The 19,889-nt window shown below is 52.4% G+C and overlaps 1 protein-coding gene across 2 annotated transcripts in view; it reads right to left on the bottom strand.

Moving 5' to 3' along the window:
* Window positions 1-9,844: 9,844 nt before the first annotated feature.
* Window positions 9,845-19,889, bottom strand: part of LOC119099636 (putative low-specificity L-threonine aldolase 2) — a 12,505-nt gene continuing 2,460 nt past the window's right edge. The window contains exons 2-9 of one of the 2 annotated variants that reach the window (XM_037222704.1): window positions 19,365-19,460; window positions 15,205-15,377; window positions 14,680-14,758; window positions 12,754-12,868; window positions 11,991-12,127; window positions 11,309-11,356; window positions 10,747-10,871; window positions 9,845-10,248 (exon numbers count right to left, since the gene is read on the bottom strand). In XM_037222704.1, coding sequence (XP_037078599.1) covers window positions 10,027-10,248; window positions 10,747-10,871; window positions 11,309-11,356; window positions 11,991-12,127; window positions 12,754-12,868; window positions 14,680-14,758; window positions 15,205-15,377; window positions 19,365-19,460 — 995 coding nt within the window. In that variant the 3' untranslated portion in view covers window positions 9,845-10,026. The remainder of the gene's footprint in view (window positions 10,249-10,746; window positions 10,872-11,308; window positions 11,357-11,990; window positions 12,128-12,753; window positions 12,869-14,679; window positions 14,759-15,204; window positions 15,378-19,364; window positions 19,461-19,889) is intronic. The other variant, XM_037222705.1, reaches the window with a different exon arrangement.

Below are 19,889 nucleotides of genomic sequence, written 5' to 3'. Positions count from 1 at the left end.
GGCCGCGCTTTCAAACGGGGGGGTGGATGATTTGGCGCGTGGCGCGTGGATGATTTGCGATTCTTCGGTGGCTGGGTTCGGAGAGGTTGCTGCTTGCCAGTAGTCTGCGTTGTCCCACGGCCAAACTCTTCTCAGCTTCTCCCGACAGTCCGCGTTCCAAGTCTCCGGTTTCTTAAAATTAATGACTTAACTGTACGTTTTCTTTGACAGGGTTTTTGCATGCTTCTCCTGTCCAAATGAGATGTAGTTGAAATTGCTTGCTTTTTAGCCGGTTCTTGGGCACGGATATTAGAAGTATTTTGATTGTGCTGGGATGGGGAGATCGCCCTGGGTCGTTGCTGAAAGCCATTTTTAAATCATTACTGCTGCTTTTTTATCCACCCTGAAATAAGTCGAGCGTGGAATAGACTGTCACATTCTTTCAGTATTCAAATAGGCTGTCACACTCCTTACAGAATGTGACAGTTCAGGCGTATTTGGTCACAGTACATTAAGCCTATGTGGCTTGGATATGGAGACGTCATTTGGTAACAAAGTGTTCCCTGCTCGTCTTGTGGGACAATCGAGGTTTAATGCATTACCATACTTGATAATTGTTTTACCATTGTATTTATCTATCCAACATGACAATGTTGGAAGGAAAAATAAATGCTTTGGAAGGCGAACGTAGAACACGATGTCACATTCATAAGACCACTGTTTCACCTGAAGGACTCGGGCGTGCTTTCAAAAGGCGGATGCAGAGATGATGTTCAAAGTGGCGCAGCTAGCGCAGTCATTCCCAAGGGCAGGGCAGGAGCGGGCGGCTAGCAGCCAGCCACGTGCAGTTGTGCTGTCGCTGTCCTCCAGCCTGGCCAATGGTGCACGAGAATGATGGCGACGATTGCTGCGCGCGCCGCTCGCTGCCGCCAACGCCTGCTCGCGTGCTGGACTGGCCGCCACCTTCACTAACGCATCCCCGTTTTCAGCGAATACTTATACGACGCTTATGGCGATCACGATAATATCCCCCTGGCGAAGTAAGTGGCGGTGTGGCGTGCACCCCTGGGCGCCCGAGACAGCGCGGGCTACTGCATGGCCTGCCTGCCTGCTTGCCTGTCCGCTCTTTGCTTTCAGCTGTGTGCTGGCGTAGTGACTATTCTCTGCGCATGCTGACCGCCGCGTGTTTAAATGAACAGGTTCGGGAGGCTGTTCGCGGGAACCTTCGGGCTTTGCGGCGATCGTTTTCCCTCATGGGTTCAACGAAGCGAATGTCGAACATGAATTTGAGGAAGCTAGCCCATTTGTGTTAGACGTGTTTGGCCTATGCTCTCACTTTTCTTGCCTTCACGCGGAGGTTGCGGGGATATGTTTCTGGCGGGCGGTCGTCGGTCGTGATGCAGGGACTATGTTTTGGCGGGCGGTCGTCTGTCGTGGTGCAGTGTTTTAGGACGCCCGTCTGCCGGCTGGTTTCAGGTATGGGTGACTGTTGGGCCTTCTCGACGTTAGGTATCTGCCAGTGTTGGTTGCCCCGCCTCACACCTGGTGTCTGCTCGCTATCCCTCCCCACACGCCACCGTTGTCTGTGGACTCGCGCTGGTGAACTGTTGGGTTTGCGTGTCCACCCGAGGACAGAGCTCGTTGGGGTGCTGCTTCACCGCCTGGCCGCCTCTTGCCCTCCCCCGCCTGCGCTGTGACTTACTCTTCCCTGCTTTTAGTGCCATGTCAATCCAATGTACTTAACGATGGCCGTCTGCTAAGGCGGTACTCAATGTTCCCCGCCTGACTAGCGTACAGATGGTGACGAAAACAATAACAACAACCTTGCCTGAGGCGGATAACCGGTCGGCCACGCTCAACTAGCCCGCTCCCAGAGGCCTGGACTTGTGCGCCATGTTGTGAATGCCGACAGTTCTGTGTGCAAGCGGACTGTTGTGGTGCCAGCTTATCCGCATGCCAGTCAAGCAATGGGATGTCGATCTCATGCCGACAGATCTGGCGCGAAGTCAAACTCCCAATTTGCTTTGATATGAACTAGACCCCGTTGCACACATACTTTTAATGGAGGGGTATCTGGTTAAATAAGCACAATCAACTGTCGGTGTTTCCAGCGCTCCCTATTCTCGCCGTATTCCCAAGATCCGATCTCGGGAGGCTGGACTGCCCGCTCCGTCGCCAGATGTCAGCCGCGTCGCTGAACGTCGCGCTCCTGTTGCAGTGTGCGTGATCAGCGCGGCGCCAAACGCGGCGCGGCCGCGGCCGGCGGCGGCGAGCGGCGGCGCGGCAACATGTACGAGAACAGCCGTTACCATGGCTACAGCCCCGACTCGCCGCCGTACACAGCCATTCCGCCGCGCGGCCAGCAGTTCCGGCCGCTCGGTGCCAGCGCAGACACCGAGGACACGGAGCCCAAGGCGCCGCCACTGTACGTACATCCGACCCACATCCGGCGCACATTCGGCTCACATCCGGCCCAAATCCGACATCAGGCTGCATGCGAATCTACTAACTCGGGGGAAGGATGTGTGCGTGCTCTTGAGGCAGTTGACATGCTTAAACATCCATTGGCCTGCTCCAGGGGCGATTTCCATGTAGGCTGCCATTCGTGGCCGGCGTCATGGTGGTTGAGCCTTCCCAAGCTCCTACCTCCCGATAGATCGAGCATATAATAAGGACAGGGTGCCTGTACGCGCGACCTGTTGTGGCAGCACTGCCGTTACGCTGACTGGGCGACAGCTCACTGCCGGCGAGCGGCACGCAGTTGGTGGTGCGGCCTGACGTTCCTCTGACCCGCCGTCCTGTGTCGGCCAGGTGGGACCTGAACGGGGGGCCGCCAGGATACACGGACAACCCCAGCGCCGCCAGCTATGACCGGCCGCCGCCCTACTTCTACCCTGGACCCGGGTGGGTAGAGCCGCGCCGCGCCTGTGTCGCCCGTGACGCCGCCGTGACGCCCCGAGCCGACATCTGTTACCCGGGGCTAGAGGGCCACTTCTCACGTTTCTTTCCTGAGGAAAGACGGATTGTCTGTTACCGCGCCGTGGTGTGGTTGGTGGACAAAATTCGTCGAGGGGCGACTCGCCCGTGATTTGGCGCCGAGAGCCTGCAGCTGTTGAATGTCTCATGAAGACTTCTTTGTAAGGTTCACGCCGCGTAAATTGCCCCTTTTCTCTTGAAGAGCGCTGCCAAACAAAATTGGTCCTCTGAGCGTTGAGCTCGCGCCTCGGCGCTGGCTCGCGTAGCTCGCGCTGTGGCGCCGGCTCGCGTAGCTCGCGCTGTAGCGCCGGCGGCCGAGTCGCCTGGTTGCACCGCTGCCGACTGTAGAGGGGTCTGTTATCTCTCAGTGTGGCCGGGGAACAGGCAAGAACCAACTGGAACGCCATGCTGCGGCGCTTGGCCGGAAATCCCGACCAGAGCCATCTATTGTTGGCCCGGCAAACTTCACGTTCCGTCAGCCCCGCCCACTTATGAGCTGGATCAGGTGCGCGGCACGCTGCATTTTCTACCGGCCTGGCCCGCCTGTTCTGCTTTGTACCAGGCGTCCCCGCGCTGCATGTTCTCCCGGCTGCCGCTGGCGCATGCGCATATGCCGTGCCCGAACACGCATGAGGGAAGCGAGCAAGGGACCTGTTCTGATTATGCGCGGTTATCCCGTCTGTTGTGCTTTGCAGATTCAGCTTATGTTGATGCTGTGTTGATATGCTCGTTGAAATGCGAAGAAAGCGGTATATTTAGCCATGTATTTGGACAGCCATTGTTTGTCATATCATGCAAGCAAAGCAGCAAAGTCCCCTAATACTCACGTACACCATGCTTGACCTTAATTCAAATTGATACGTGATAAGCCAGTGATCGATGTGATGCCATCAAATTTGTTGTCCGCCTGTTTTATGGTGAGCACGTGACTCTGTGGCAATCTCGCTGAGCTTGTGCGATCCCCGTCGTCTCGTGGGTGACCTTGGCTTGGCCGCCGCCCAGTGCCGGCGAGCGAGTCTCCCTGCGGTCGTACGACTCGCACCCGTTCTTGGCCGCCGCGCTGGCTGACTCTGCGTCAGACTCGGAGTCGAGCCAACCCAGTGCGTTCGGCTCGGGCGAGGCCGCGGGCGGTACACCGGACAGTGAGCGGACGTGGTGGACTAGCAGAACCGTAGTCTAACCTGCAGCTACCCGGCGTAACGAAACGACAACTCTAGATGTCTCCACCTGGCAGGGGCGTAGTTCTGCAAACATTCGGGAGGCTGAGGCTGGCGAAAATCACTGGCTAAGTCCGATCTCTTCTTGGATGCCGTCCATTTACCTTTTGACGTCAGGCGGGAGGAGGAGTTACAGTGCAGCCTGGGGGTCCTGAAGCCCCGCCAACTGAGTATGGAGCTACACCCCTGCCTTATTATGGTGTTGTAGCGGGGTGACCCGTTGACTAGAAATGCCTGAACATGTTCGCCAGCCCGTTGGAGAGGCTCTTATTACATACTGTACTTCATGTCAACTTCATGCATTTAACATTACTATTTCAGTTATATTGCTCCAGGATGTCTCCGTTAGTTTTTCCTCGCGAGATGATGGTTTGCGCATTTTGAAGGCATAGATATTTTCGTGAAATGTCCTGGCGTTAACACTAAATATCTAACGACTGTTAACGGATTTATCCATGCATGTAAGTAGGAAACTCGTTTGCACTACAATCTTCGGCGCCGCTTGTTGTATAAACGCGACAAAAGGCGCGTCGATGGAGGGTACGACGCTGCTTCTCACTTGAAATCGTCGTTGGTATACGGGTTTGTTCGCCAGCGTATTATAGCTTTGCCGTAGAATGGCGCGGAAGTACAGACAAGCGAAAGTCACCAGTTCTAAACAATGAATAGTTACGTCGTGATTGTACCGCAATTATTGCCCTATTAACATTGGTTGGTGGCGTGATTATTAATTCCGTAGTGTTTGTGACACGATATTTACAGTTTGCTCGTGATCAGGAGATTCTCGGGATTTGTCGTCACCGTATCGCGCCATGGAATTAAGATTGGAGTGTTTTGTGAGCCGAGAACTGACGGTGTCCGATGGTCGTAAGCATGTGATGCTTGCTGGGAACCCTCACTCCCACAGTATGTCTGGAAATAATTTGCCCAATGCCGGGCCGGGGTTGAGTCTGGACACGTCGTGACGGGACCTCCGAGGATGGACCTTGGACCCCGACCACGCGTCGCAGTGAGTTCCCTCGCGGTCTCAGAGAAACCTCTTCATTGGAGATCAACGGAAATTTGCGTGTAGCGTGGAAAGCTCCTGAAGATCGGCCCGCGCTGCGTTTGTTGAAGAGCAGCGAGCCGATCACATGCCGCACCGCATCACCTGCCACGCAGTCTCCCCTACACTACCATGGTGTCGGTAATGGGCGCCAGTTTTGTCGCGGTCGTGAGGCCGCGTTTCCCTCCGCTGCGCGGCGCCGGCGGCCATCCGCCCGCTGCCCGGCACCGCCGCCGCTCGCGTACATGTCTGACCCGTGGTCCGTCTCGCTGGTGCCAGCGGCCCGACCGGCGCTGGTGCCGCTCTGGCCCGCCGCGTGCTGCCGCGCCCCGCGCTGCCCCACGTGGTGCCGTCACCAGGTCAGCCGTGACGTCACGCAGTCGTATTTCGCCGGCGGCACCGCACGCGCTCTGTGTGGCCGTGGCGCAGCCTCCATGGTTGGCTGGACTCGCTGTTGGTAGCGACTGATTGGCGTTTTAGAGACCGTCGTCACACTCGGACCAAAGGAGAAGTGTCTGTGTTGTGAAGGAGCTCGTGCGTTGTGTTGGATTTAATGTCGGCCACGCACGCCAGGCTCTCCACATCCGTTGTGATGGAAGGCTGAACAGGGATCATCAGATAGGATTTAAGCGAGGAACATGTATCGGATGTAATGCTAAAGGCAGGAAACAACTCCTTTACGTGGTTTAGGAGCTACAAAACTGCCCTATATATTTTTCATTTGGCATGAATCAAAGCATGCTTTATAACGATGTTTACTGGTAAGATTGTAGGCAATAGTTAACGATGACCTCTGATTTCGCGTAGCGTAATTTCATTTATGTTTCAATTACAAGTGCTTTGGTTGTTAATGGAGCCGTATATATTTGCCTGCCTGCACCAATGCTTGAAGGAGGAATAATTTTGAACTGACTTTGGAGCGAAAGTTACGTGAGGTGAGAAATGCTGATGTTTTCTGTTGGTGTTAACTTGTTAAAGTGTCGTGTTAATTGTTCCTTCCTTTTTAGCTCGTTTGCAGCATTGGGAATAGACGCAAAGCAAGCCTCCAATGAAAACATTTGCTGGTGCTTGCTTTGTTTCCTCCTAGCCTTCCTGCATACTTATGTTTAGCTGCCATGTAATCCTACGCATGAAGCTGTGATACGTTCTCATAAATGAGAACACTTGCAACCATTGTTCACCACATGCATATCTATAGTATGTGGCGTTAGCTTTTTACCGCTGCGGTGGGCGGCTCCTTTGATGTTGCCTTGACTGTCCTGGCCATCCCATTTATGACCGATGAAGTGGTGTCAGCAACATGCCACCATTGTAAGAAAGGTAAGCTCCTGCCAGCTGTGTTGTCTCGTCATGAGAAACGTCGTCTCCTTTGGCAGACCTGAACGTTCCTGAGTCACGAATGAGCTCGGAGCCACCACCGCCGCTGTCAGTGGTCCCATCTAGGCTCGGCCGTCGGAACTGCAACTTCCCGCCGGTGACGCGTCGAGCGTGGGGCGCGCGCAGCTTCGAGGCGTGATGGACTCGCGGGAGGTGACCGCCGCGCGCGGACGACTATGACCTCGCCGGCCGCGACTTTGACCCCGCGAGCTGCCGGCCGCCGGAGCGACGGCCGCCCTCGGCCGAGCTCTTGCCCGGTTGTGATACCTGCGATCTGACATTGCCGCCGCGCTGACCGGATTGGAGCGAAGCCGTCGCATCCCTCTCGGCCGGCGGCGGTGTTTTAGCGGCGCCCGCGCGCGCGCAGACGGACGGGCTGCCGCCGCTGTTGCTGCACGTGCGCCGGCCAAACGTTTGACCTGGGGCGGGCGGTGGCGGCGCGACTGGACCCGCGACGCTGGCCGAGCCGGCCCGGCCCACCGCCAGCCCTGCTCCGGCCGGCCGCGCGGTCTCCACCCACCAGTCTGTGTGTTTTGTAGAGCTCGTTTATGCGCGACGCCGGGCGCGGCGCAGCCTCGGCGTCGCGCGCATCCACTCATCCGCTTTAGGCGATTTTAGCGGCCTCGTGTTTTGTTTTACGGCGCGTCTGCCGGCAAATGTTTATGTGTGGCGGGCGCGCCCGCCGGTGACCGCGCACCTCGAACCTCCGACCCCGCCCCTCCCCCCAGTCTGATCACATCCAGAGCCCAGCGATCAATACAAATACAAGTGCCTGTTCACGCTCCAGCGCACCAGCAGCGGTTCACCGCACGTTCCGCCGCCCCGGCCTCCCCCCGTCCGGCGGGTGTCCCCGCGGCGGCGGGTCGGCACGAGTGGACGCGCTCGACGGGGGTGTGCCCAGCGTGCCGAGGTACACATACGCGCGCGCGCACGCCGCGGGTCGCATCCGCCCAGCAGTCCACTCATTTTGTTTATATATCTATATGTGTGCGTGTACAGAGCGACCGCGTACTACCCAGTGGAGAAGTGAACATGTTTTATGTCATGTCAATAAACCATGCGTGTTGTATCTGCGGGACTGGGAGGTTCTGCAGGATACCGTCGTGGCGCTTCACTTCAAATGGCAAAAGACACGGACGCCGTCGTTCGAGTGCCTTTTATCGCAGCGGTCTTCTCTGGAACCGTGCTGATGCGTCCAATCAACACCAGCGTGGCAGGATGTCTGCGATTTAAACACAGCGTATCGCTCTACTGTCAGTCGTAAATGAACCGTAAATACGTGGATAGACGCGAGGGATTCGCCACCAAGCCCCCGGCGGGCGCGCGCCGGACGCTGCGATCTGCCAGACGGAGGGTCCATCGCCTCCACATGTGACAGCCGGGGAGAACGCGGTGGTGACGGCGGGCGGCCGACGGTGGCGCCTGGTCGGACCGCATGCATTACATCAGCACGCACACACCATAAGAAAACGCCTGCTACCCGGACATGATGTTGATGGTGACTGTAATTGACGCTGGCGTCGCCATGCGCACGGAGGACGCCCGAAACCCTCAACGACCAACGAAACATGGGTAAGAACATAAGAAGCGTGCTGAGAGGGACACCCAGGTCATGTGCTTTCCCGCGGTTGACTTGTGCCGGATAATATGTGAAGGTGGAGGCAGCAGCAGGTGTGCCCAAAATTGTCACCAGGAGTCAAATCTATCAGAAGCAGTCGCCATATGGCTATAAATGTGATAAATCCTACCAAACAAAGGTAAATGAAGTCCAATGAGTCGTAAACATCATCAAACATTTCGGAAGGTTCATTCGCACGAAAGAATCATTTGCTGGTCGTGCCAAAACCCCGGTGGTTAAGGCGTAGGTCTTGGTGCGTGAATGGCTTGCGCAGCGGACTTAAGGCCGATGAGCACATTGGTTCGGTTAAATCGTAAGTCGTCGCATAAGCGGAGAAGCTGAGAACTTGTTTGGTCAGCGGCTACATCACAGCCATAAATGGTACGTAACTAAACCCATGCACCATCTGCGACATATTGGGGCAATACCTGCGTTGGAGAAAGAGCTCTCAAGGGGTTTAATCCACACATAAAAACCTCTCCACCGCTTTGCTGTCATTTTATGAAGTGCGTCGGCTACTTAGGCCATTTTGCCATGTGGCGTACATTGCTGTCTCGATCCACCTGTGTTATCTGGTGAAAATCTTCTCGCATTTGCAGACTGGCCAAGTAAATAATGGAGTTGGCACATTAAAAACGTGACAAGATGGCCTAGGTAGCCGACGCGCTTCATAAAACTAATCAGTGCCAAAAGCATGAGGCACTTACGGGATTTTATTTCGTACAAAATGAACTTGGTGTTAATAAGAATACAGGGTGTGCAGCAGATTGATCCCGTTCGTCGCAAGGTGTTGGGGCCAGCCACGATTCTTGCGACTAGTAATGAGTCTAGTTATTTTGGCATTTTATACGGCTTAGGATGTGAAGTGAACCTTGGCTGAAAACATATGTGGAAAGCACTGATCTGAAAGTGATTTGAAGAGCACTGTTTCCGGATCTGTGGTGTCAGCCCTGATATAGCATAATTTGTAGTATATTTCTGGCAAGGTCCTTGAACCCTGTCCTGAACTCCTAAAAGCTATCCTGATTAAAGCTACCCTTTGGTGTCATTTTGTGGCTCAACGGGCTCATACAGCGAAACGTCGATGTTTCCATGTGTTCTACACAAGCTCACGCTGCAAGCGTTGTCAAGGACACGCCAATTCTAAGCTGAAGGTATCGTCTAACTGAGAGGGTCATTGAACTGTGTTGTCATTTTCGCTAGCTCGTTACCAAGTAGCCCGAAAAAGCTCCCCTTTTTGTCGCCAATCATATCCTGTAAATGGGAAACTTTTTCAACGCTGATGATATCCAACAGCTGTTGTACGGGAGGGGTTTGGTTGAGCATATGCAAAAGTTGTTCCCACGAGCTCCTTTTGGCGTCACGAATGACCTGCCCAGCCTCTGCTTTAAGTTGTTTGTATTCCATTAGATGGACAGTCTGTCGACTGCGTGTAAATCGTCCAAGTGTCATTGTGCGATTTCGACAGGCGTCTTTGCATTCTTCGTTTCACCATGAGCAGCTATACCTTGTTTCCCGCTTTTTTAGCTGTGGTTTGCTTTGCGACTCTAACTAAAGCTTAAGTCAAAGTCGCAGAGTTGTCGATACCAGTCGTTTCATTGAGTTGCATATCACATTTGCCGGTAAATTCCGTTCATTTTTTATTACATCTCATCCATGAAATTGACATTTGGGTTAAGTTCGGTCGTTTGAGCCATTTCGGATGTGATATATGTTGGCCAGTGATCACTTGAGTGTATCCGTCAGGTCTATGGCGTCCATCACGCATTCCGTGCACAGCTATCCACTACGGAGGCCTCTACTGCGGGCCGCGGCTACTCCACGATGACACTGACGCCCCGCTGCAGGCGCGTGCCCGTCGGCGTCTGGCGGCTCCCACTCAGACCTCGGATGACGAACACCAGCTTCTGCGCCACTTTCGTCACGTCTGCGTCGCTTACGTCGGCGTGCAGCACCATGCGCACGTTGGAGGAGGACATGGGGAACATGTGCACCGCCACCGGCTCCCCCAGCGCCTGGATCTCCTCCGGCGGCGCCTGCACAACAGCGGTCCGTTGGGTCAGTGTCCGACCAGAGGAGAGTTTACACAGGTGCAGCAGGTATCCAGCTCCGAAGGGGTTGCATGCACAGAGTCATGCAGCAAACGCATCTACAATCTCCTACGATGTATTCTCCATCGACTAAATTGTGTGCGTTTACTACCTAAAACGACAAAGGCAACATCACATTCTCACACGCTCATAAGCTAATGTTGTAAATGTCCGTGCTGAGAACAAGGGTCCTCAACACGCTGCAAAGGCATATGAGAGGCATTTCTGCAACGAAGGCATAACAACCGGCGCATTGTCAAGCTACCATCGCGACAGACAAGTACCCTGCACTCAGCATTGATCTCTGAAGATGTATGATCGACTGTCGTTAGTTTAGCACAACCAAGACGCATCACATCATGGCGCATATGATGGTCCCCGAGACACGCCGACCGGCCGCGAGACCTGACCTCTGCGTGGCCTCTGCCTGCTGCGTGACCTGACCTCCTGCATCCTCTGGCAGAACTGGTCGGGCAGCATAACGTTCGGGTCCAGGTCCAGCAGCAGAATGTTGCTGTGCAGGTTCTCCAGGTCCACGGAGGCGCCGGGCTTCCCGCAGCTGTTGATGGCTGCGGACACCGAGCAGACGGGGCGTAACCCGCGGAACCGAGCTGGCAAGCGTAGACAATCGCCAGCTCCTCTTAAGATCGCTGACCTGTAGGACGCCACATTCAGCTCACGACTGTCAGTCAAGGTACATCTTGGACAATTTTCACGCTGATGAGACGATGGTGTGTTACACAATGCCATATGTAGCTTTGGAATGGTTGCCTCGACCATACGAGGATTTTAACCGTTATTGCAACTAATTCTGCTGACCTTGGGCGTGATATAAAGATGAGGACAAGATTAAGCCCCGTTTAGAGTTTCCACTGGAAAACTTGATTTACGAGGTGGATTTTGACGCTCTCTTTTATGTTCTTAACCACAACGATGACAAAGGACTTCACATTTGATTTCCATGAAAGCCATTGGAGGTCACTGACATAAAATTATCTCGATTTACCTTTTATGTCGAGAAGCATGCTGAAGGTGTAGTTCTTGACGCTAAGTCCTAATAAGAATGGGAACATAATATCAAAGGTTTTTGGTCATTTTGAACTTTGAAGGCCACATGAAATCACTGGCTTGACATGACTCAAAGTGATCCTTTGCTTACGTGAAGCATCAAGTTAAAGCTGGTGGCTTGAGCAGGTCTGAGGAAGCTTCAGGCACCGAGCTCTAGTTTGCCCTTGATTGACCTTATCTGACCCGAAGGTCATAACCTAGAGACATAAAAATAGCACAAACAAGTTCAAATAGAGAACTACTTGCAATGTGAATTTGGTGTCCAGCTCTGCTAGTTTTTGAGATCTCAGTGGCCCCAGCCCACTCCAACGAGTCGCATTCAACCGGTCACTCGAGCGTGTGGTAACCGAAGATCGGTCCTTTAGCTAGTGTACGGCAGAGGTCGACTAGAGTTAGGCAAACATCATAGATACGTAGCCATCACGTATAAAACCTTAAACATTAGCACATGGTCCCAAAATGGCAATTTCAAATTTATTCCGCATCGGATAATCTATTGGATAGGTTTCTTCACTCGAGCTTCATGTAAGGATACCTCGAGAAGAGGTGGCTGCTCTCCATCTCAGAGCTCTCAAGTTAGTGACCTGTGCCCTCTGCGCCTGCCGGCGGGTGGTCCTCACCTTCGGCCAGCCTCCGGGCCCGCTGGTGGTCGTCAACCAGCCGGTCACACATGACGTCCACGGCCAGAAGACCAGCGGCGGCCAGCACGCCCACCTGGCGCATACCACCGCCCAGCACCTTCCGGGTTCGGCGCGCCCTGACCGGTCACAGGCGAGGTCAACGGTCAGGTCATAGTCAGGGTCATGGGTCAGGTCACACAAGAGGTTATGGGCTAAGGCACACGCGCGGTCATGGGTCGGGTCATTCGCGGGGTTACGGGTTAGGCCACACGCGCAGTCACGGGTCGAGTCACTCGCGGAGTCATGGGTCAGGTAACACTATGATTTATGCTATGTTTTGTGATGTTCTGCACCAGGACTCTACCATGATGCATCTAGAGCCCGATCCGTGCTGCACCACTGCTCCGTTTGTGTGGCTGATCATAAAGTTAGGCACTTTATCTCGGCGGGAGAGCTGAAGCGCGGTTTGGTTGCTGAGCGTGCAGCGACGTGTTATCTCGGCGGGAGAGCTGAAGCGCGGTTTGGTTGCTGAGCGTGCAGCGACGTGTTATCTCGGCGGGAGAGCTGAAGCGCGGTTTGGTTGCTGAGCGTGCAGCGACAAGTTATCTCGGCGGGAGAGCTGAAGTGCGGTTTGGTTGCTGAGCGTGCAGCGACGTGTTATCTCGGCGGGAGAGCTGAAGCGCGGTTTGGTTGCTGAGCTTGCAGTGACGTGTTTCGGGCTTCCACCGCTCTCAACAACACCAGCTCATCCTCTGGCCCTCACTGCTTGATGAACTGCGCTGAGCCGACGATCAGCGAGCCCACCGGAGCCGACAGCGACTTGCTCAGGCACAGCGTGCTGGAAGCAAATCCGCGGAGAATCCGCGACATCGGCACACCTGGCGGCAGAGACGGAAACTGATGGGAACAGCTTTATCTAAGACTGCGTTTCTTGCCCAAAACTGGGATGCAATGGATGAACAAATGGATTTTTTACATGCATGCAGGGACCGGCAGAGGGGGCAATTGTGCCGTCAGCAGGGGGGGGGGGAGCAGAGGGGGGGGGGGCAGTTCCTTCCCCCTGCCTTCTGGCAGGGGGCGGAGGCAAAGAACATGTTTTGCCCCTCAAACATGTTGGGAGTCCCTTTTCACCAAACTAATGGCACTGTAGCTATCCGTATATTACCAACATGGGCCATGATCTTCATCAGTAGCGCCCATATTGTGTTGAATGGAATGCTCCACAAGTGAATGGAATGCTCCAAAAGTGAATGTAATGAGGCAAGCATCAGATATTATGAAACAAGCTCACTTATAACTATTGGTATACGTTTGAGGTAGAAAAGGCTGCTCTGACAACACTCTTTCTCTGTTTAGTAACTATGCTTCTCAATGTGTCATTGTTTGATTACGTCATCGCACCTTGCATAACACTGAGAGCCACTTGATGGCCGTGATATCTGGAAATTGTGCCTACGAACGCCAGATATGAGCGACTCGACAATGACATTTGGTCTTGATCACCACGTGGGAAAAGGAACGGCAGGACTTGAATGTCATTATTATGGCATCATAGATGCCTGGTTGGCCTTGAAATAGAAATAGCGGGAGTGCAGCCCAGAAACTAGAACGGTTCGGGTTTAAGAAGGGCAGGGCTGTGTGCTGCACTAAGTGATCTTCCAGATGGCTATTTCAGTCCAAACCCCATACAAATGTGGAGCACTCACTTAAGGGAAGCTCTTTGCAGGCTTGGGAGGCACTCGTTGCGAACTAGAAGGCCCTGTTCTGGGTCCGGAGGCACCCTTTATATGCAGGAGGTTCCATTTATGGAGCAGGAGACCCCTTTCGTGCATCATGCCGTGTGTCTGGATCAGGATGCCCGTTTTGGGACAATGAGGCCTCTTAATCAGATTTGGAGGCCTCTCCCCCCCCCCCACCCTTCGTGAATCAGAAAACTTTCTCTTCTGGATTATAATGTTCTCCATGTATCAGAGGGCCCTTTTCTGGCCCTGTTTTCAGGAACCCCCATTTTAGGAAAACAATACCTTGGGCTGGAAAAGAAAAAACTCCGGCATTCTGGATGATTAGAACGCCCCATTCTGAATTGTTTATTGTCGACATTTATACACTTGGATATGATACACGCGACAATTTTATAAGGGGGTTCATGCCTTGGTGTTTCTTTCCTTTGAATACGACACCGCTCAAGGGCTCCTCTTCCCCTGTGAGGAGGTCCTTATTGTCCATGACGTCCGCCTAGAAAATCTTGCCCTCCAAGCCCCAAATCCATGGCGGTGCCCTTGCATCCATGTATGGGGATCCGAACAGGAAAACCTAGGAAGATTGGTGCCAATATTTCTCCGGGCAGCTTTAAAGCACGGTCGCACATGCCAAGAGCTGACCTAGAAGCGGGATTTGGTTCTCCCGCATTTTAGGACGTTCTCCCGAATTGCCCCCGTTCGAGCCTGCGCGTATACGTTGAGTGAACATTTCAGTAAGCATATGGTACGACATATGCTGCTACGTGACCAAGTAAGTGGCATGATACAGTCACCTCGCGATCAATCGTGGACGAATCGATGAAAGAAAGAAAGAATCGATGTTCGAGGTCGTGGAGAAAACAACACCATATCGATACCACCCCGTGTGTTTCGCATTACCGCGTAATGAAGGACTATGTGTGGCATTGCGTATATCACAGTGGTCTCACCCAGTGCGGCGGCAGCGTTGGGTAGTCGGGCGCCGTCCATGTGCAGAGGTACTCCCACCTCCTTCGCCAGAGCCACCACCTGCAACACACGCCTCATTCATTGAGAAGTCTCCGGAAGAGAAGCCTTACTCGCCTTCGAGAAATTGAATAATCGAGTCTAAGCTTAAAAAGAAGTAAGGTTTATTGATTTTCTCCAAAAATTATATTTCTATTACACACACACACACACACACACACACACGTATATATATATATATATATATATATATATATATATATATATTTCTATTCATTTGTATTAAGTTACAGGTTTCTTTATTTCGACTTTTTAATACATGTGATCATTTTCAATTCTCTATTTATCTGTCCTTAAACTTTTAACTATCTGCTTTAGCTATATACTTGTTTTAAGCAACAAATTACGACAGGCCACGTCTTAGTCCGTACACCCGCGAAGCCAGCTTCTTTGCATCGCTCGCAACTCTCCCCTACATGAAACCTCAGCGGATGTGGACGACAACGGACCTGATCCAGGTAGTCCAGCGGTAGCACCTTGCCGCCGCAGTAGTTGTGCGTGTTCTCCAGGCAGATGAGCTTCGTGACCGGGTAGTGGACGTCCTCGGAGCGCACCTTGGCGCGCAGCAGGTCCGGGTCGATGGTGCCGTCGGGTCGGTTAGGCATCACTCGCGGGTGCACCCCTGCGGCGACACCAGTGGTGTTAACAGCGGATCGCACGGGTCGCATTTTGTGACCTTTTCAAAACGTGAAATGACGGTCACGATACAAAGTTTGAAGGTTTTAGTGTCCAACTTTAACTGTCCAACTTCAAGTCTTCATTTACCTTTGAGTCATCTTCCCTGTGGGTCAGAAGCGTCCTGCGCTATTGTGTCCACGCCCTTCAGTTACCAAAGAAGTTGTTTCCTAGATAGCAGATGACATCGTCGTCACGGTCCACTACTTTCTAAGCTTCACGCGTGGTGAGTAGACAAAAAAAATCGTCATTCTGTTGTGAAATTCTGACATTTCTGAATGAAAAGCCGAAACTCCTGAAAAAGTTACTCGAAGTCTCCGCAACAGGGCTCGCACAAGATGGCGGGTCTGTTGTTTTGTTGGCGCAAGGCAATCTGATGAATTATGCGGGAGCTGAAGAGCGACGCGCAAAAGTTCGTAAAAAAAAATAAACGAAAAAAGTGATGTGAGAATCTCCCACTCTATACGTGGTTTGTGACTAGGGAAGCTATTCCATTTGTCGATATGTTCCTGTGTAAAAAGCGCTTCTGCTGGGAGCTCTTGCGCGGCAGTGCGATGCGAGAGGCGATGAAAGGAACAGCGGATCGGCAAACGTAAAGGATAGGTTTGATCGTGGATCTGGGCATCGGTGACGATGCTCTGGCCATTGCCTTTCAGACAAGAGGACAGGTGCTAACCAACTAATGAAGAATCGCCTGCTATAAACGTCAGCAGAAGTGTTCAGCTGAATAGTTATGCATTCTTGGCGGACTGGGCTCAACCTGGAATGTAACTGCACGCCTCCATCCCCAGAGCTCGCTTGGTTAGAACATTTGCCTTCCGATTCGCCCACCGTGGTGGGGTGGGTTTAATTCTCTTTCAGCTAAGTGGTCCACATTTGTATGGGGTTTTGAACTAAAAAAGCCACCTTGAAGATCATACGGTGCAGTTCATGGCACTGTCCTTTTAATGCCTAACCTCCTCTGGTTTATGAGTTAAGCGACCGCGAAGATGTGCAGACTATTCCCTCGATACTATTTCAACGTCACCCAAGCATATATAACGCCATAACGTCATTCCAATCCTGGCATTCCATTTGCGATGCAGCGATTAAGGCCAGGATAAATATAACTGTCGAGTCGTTCATATCTCGTGTTCGTGAGCACGATTTTGATATCAACACGCGCTCGGGTGAGGGTCGATTTGACCCCCCCCCCCCCCCGTAAGATGTTTCCGGAATGGATTCCGAATATGGCGTGGCGTAGCCACGTGCAATTTTACATAGCCGTAGAAAAATGAATAGCGCGTCGTTTGGTGCCAAAATTTAAATGCACCTTGTGAGATCAGTGACCTACAGCAGATCAAAGTCAGGCCATCGACTTAGCTGAGTCGAATCTTTCAACCTGATGCAGCAACGGAGTTAGACGAAGCCACGCATTGCTCTGAGATACTTACGTAAGCAACACAACAACTAAAAGAGCCAATTCCATCGCCCTATATGGTCAGGTAGAAAGGTCAGGCCAAGGTCAAAACCAAGCTGTTTTATTACTGTAGGGCTTGTTGTGTGCGGTAATCTCTGTTACTCATTCCAAATTTATTTATTACAGGAACTGCATTATACATATTTCATTAACTATTTTAAGGACAAAATAGGCCACTGACTTAAAATGACCTTCTCAACTCTTGTTTTTAGGAGCATACTGCCTAGCGTAATATTTGCCACTTATTCAATGACAAACTCGAAGCCGTTTTGTATGAATCTGGTCCCCATGACCTTGGAAATGTAAAATGAGGTTACTGACTTGAAATTAGCGTATGACATTTTGCTTAGAACAGGTATCTATGTTCTGGGTGCACTTTGGACACCAACCTGGAGTTCGACGTTTTTTTACCTTAGGTGACCCAAATGTCATGAATTAGAAACCTCAAACTTTGACCCAAGTGAACTCACGTATAAGGCAATGTACTTTGTGGATTTGGTGCCTCCAGCTCTCCTAATTCTTAGATTCCAGGGGGTCTAATTGACCCCCACCCGAACGAAGGGTACCGAACCGGCCACCCGGGCACGTGCTGACAGCCGTCAATTGGCTCTCAATCCTTGTTTTGCAAGGTACGATGACGTATTCAAACAATGGCATGTTGAGGAGCACATTAACTAAACAGAGAAGCCGTGTTTTTAAAACAGTTTTTTCCGCTTAAAGCACCAATAGTCATAAGTGAGCTTATTTGGTTATATATGATGCTGGCTTCAACGCCTTCCAATGTGGTATATTCCCTTTAAGGCGCTCGTTATTTGGCCATGACTGGAATGGCCTGCGGCCGGTGGCAGCAGCTGCATCAAATGTCAGCTGACCTTAGAGGGCAGGACGGGACGTGTCGAGCATTGCTTTCATTTACGGCATGTTAATTTCTCGTCGCAAGATTCTGCCGTCGATTGGGAAGTTCCTGCCTGGATCGGAGCGGCAGAGGTCGCGTGACTGTTTAGCCTAAATGCTGATCCAATAAAGCCAGCCGATCCAAAAACGTCGACTGAATCTTTAAGAAAAACAAATTTAAGTATAATGATGCACAGCGTTGTGCTAGTTAAGAGCACTGGACCATCTCAACTTGTTCAGTCTGTATATGCTACTATAATCTGGAAGCAGACCAGCTGTGCAGCGCCAACATTGTTGACGTGCGGGACGTCTGTGGACCCTGAAGTCCTGTGGAGCGGTGATGACCTCACAATACAGAGGCACCGGGCGCCGGGCGGGCGGTGCCTGATGAGGCACCGGGCGCCGGGCGGGCGGTGCCTGATGAGGCACCGGGCGCGGGGCACGCGGACTGGCGGCCTGTTTTGGGCGCACGTCGAAGGAAGGGGTGCCTGAAACTGGCGTGATAATGGATACGAGCGTCGCGGTGGGCACGCCGCTTTGCCCGACTGTCGAAGAAGTCTTCTGGCAACGGGCCAACGGGGCCAACTTGCCCCTGTGGCCATGTTGGAGCAATGAAGGGTACGTAGCCCCCGTACGTAACAAAGGAACATTGGGCAAAGTCATGGCAAAAGATGCCCATGAGCTAGATGAGCATATCTTGGGCCCCGGCATTGGCAGATATGTCACAAGCTCCGCTTAGCACAAGTGCTGTGAACACAAAACCAGCCGTGAAAATCTTTCAATGGTATATTTCTTAGCATGGGAGAGATGGAATAGAGAAGATGGAGCTTTGAAGACGCAAAAAGAAGCAGAACTGCGGGGAAGCGAAAGGGGGGAGCAGGGGGATAAAATGGAGTGTTCTCAGTAACAAGGGCAAGGCCCTTATGCGACGCTGCAGTTAGAGCAAAGGGCAAGACTGCTTATTGCAATGAACGACAGGGAGGGTCACTCAGAGGGATCCATTCTCGGGTAGAGCTTCTGCGCATGACATCTGACCGGAGGGAATCCACAAAACAACTCAAGGTGGGAGAAACGCATGGTTCATAGTTGAATCACGTGACAGGTGACGGCTTCCTGGTCGGTAGAAATATGCCACTTGTTGGAGAGGCAATAAGGGAGATGATACGACAGTGGGAAGCACACCACATAGAACAAAACAATTGACAGCGGAGAAATTCAACGCGACAGTGGACACAAAGAGATGCAAACCAGGCGCAGTAATAATATGGTTTGTATAGAGTGCGGCTCGAAAAAGTTCAATTGTGGCATCAATATGGCAGGGGTCTGTTAAGAACGATACATTAATGTTTACAAGTCCCACCTAAATCGCATCTTGTTATTGTCCATCTACGGCGTCTTCGTTGTGAGCATTACTGTAATGCTGGGGACCAGAACTGGTGTCCTTCCCAGTTCGGTACAGTGGTCTCCTTTGCTCGCCGCTGCGAGTGGTGCAGCGCCAGCAGCTGTGCAGGAGCAGTTATAAGCGGGGCGGGGAAGTGAGGGGGGGGGGGGACGACAACGATGTTCATGCGCAGACATTACCGGCAACAGTGGCGCAGCCGCCCTGCTCATACAGATGGATGTGACACTTGTCTCCCACGATGATCTCGCTGTCTCTGGCCGTGCAGTGACACATTACTGTGGACAGAGACGGCGCACAGACTCAGGCCCAGGTTCATGGAATAACAAACGTGACAATGGACGGAAACGACACAGAGACCCATGTCAGGGAAAACCGATGCAACAGACCTAGATCACGAAAAAACAAAAAGTTTATACGCGCAACGCTATCAGAAGAAGTCACATTGAAAGAGTGAATAGAATAGTGACTATTGTGAGAGATAATTTGTGGACGAATACAATTGAAGTGACTGCCCTACTTTTAAGTGTGCCAAATGCTGATACTGCGGAACCGTCAACTAGAATGCAAATTTCTCGACTGCATTACTTAAGGCGTTGCATAGTGCCTGAGACTACGGAGTTCGGAGGCTGTACCGTGTTCCACGACACACGATCGGAGTCGGTGTGTGTTCGGCGGTTCGGAGGCTGTACCGTGTTCCACGACAC

This window comes from Pollicipes pollicipes, unplaced genomic scaffold (genome assembly GCF_011947565.3).
Source record: "Pollicipes pollicipes isolate AB1234 unplaced genomic scaffold, Ppol_2.1 Scaffold_4753;HRSCAF=5611_pilon_pilon_pilon, whole genome shotgun sequence".
NCBI lineage: Eukaryota > Metazoa > Arthropoda > Thecostraca > Pollicipedomorpha > Pollicipedidae > Pollicipes > Pollicipes pollicipes.
The sequence above is the reverse complement of the archived record's forward strand: the minus strand, read 5'-3'. Positions and strand labels throughout refer to the sequence as shown.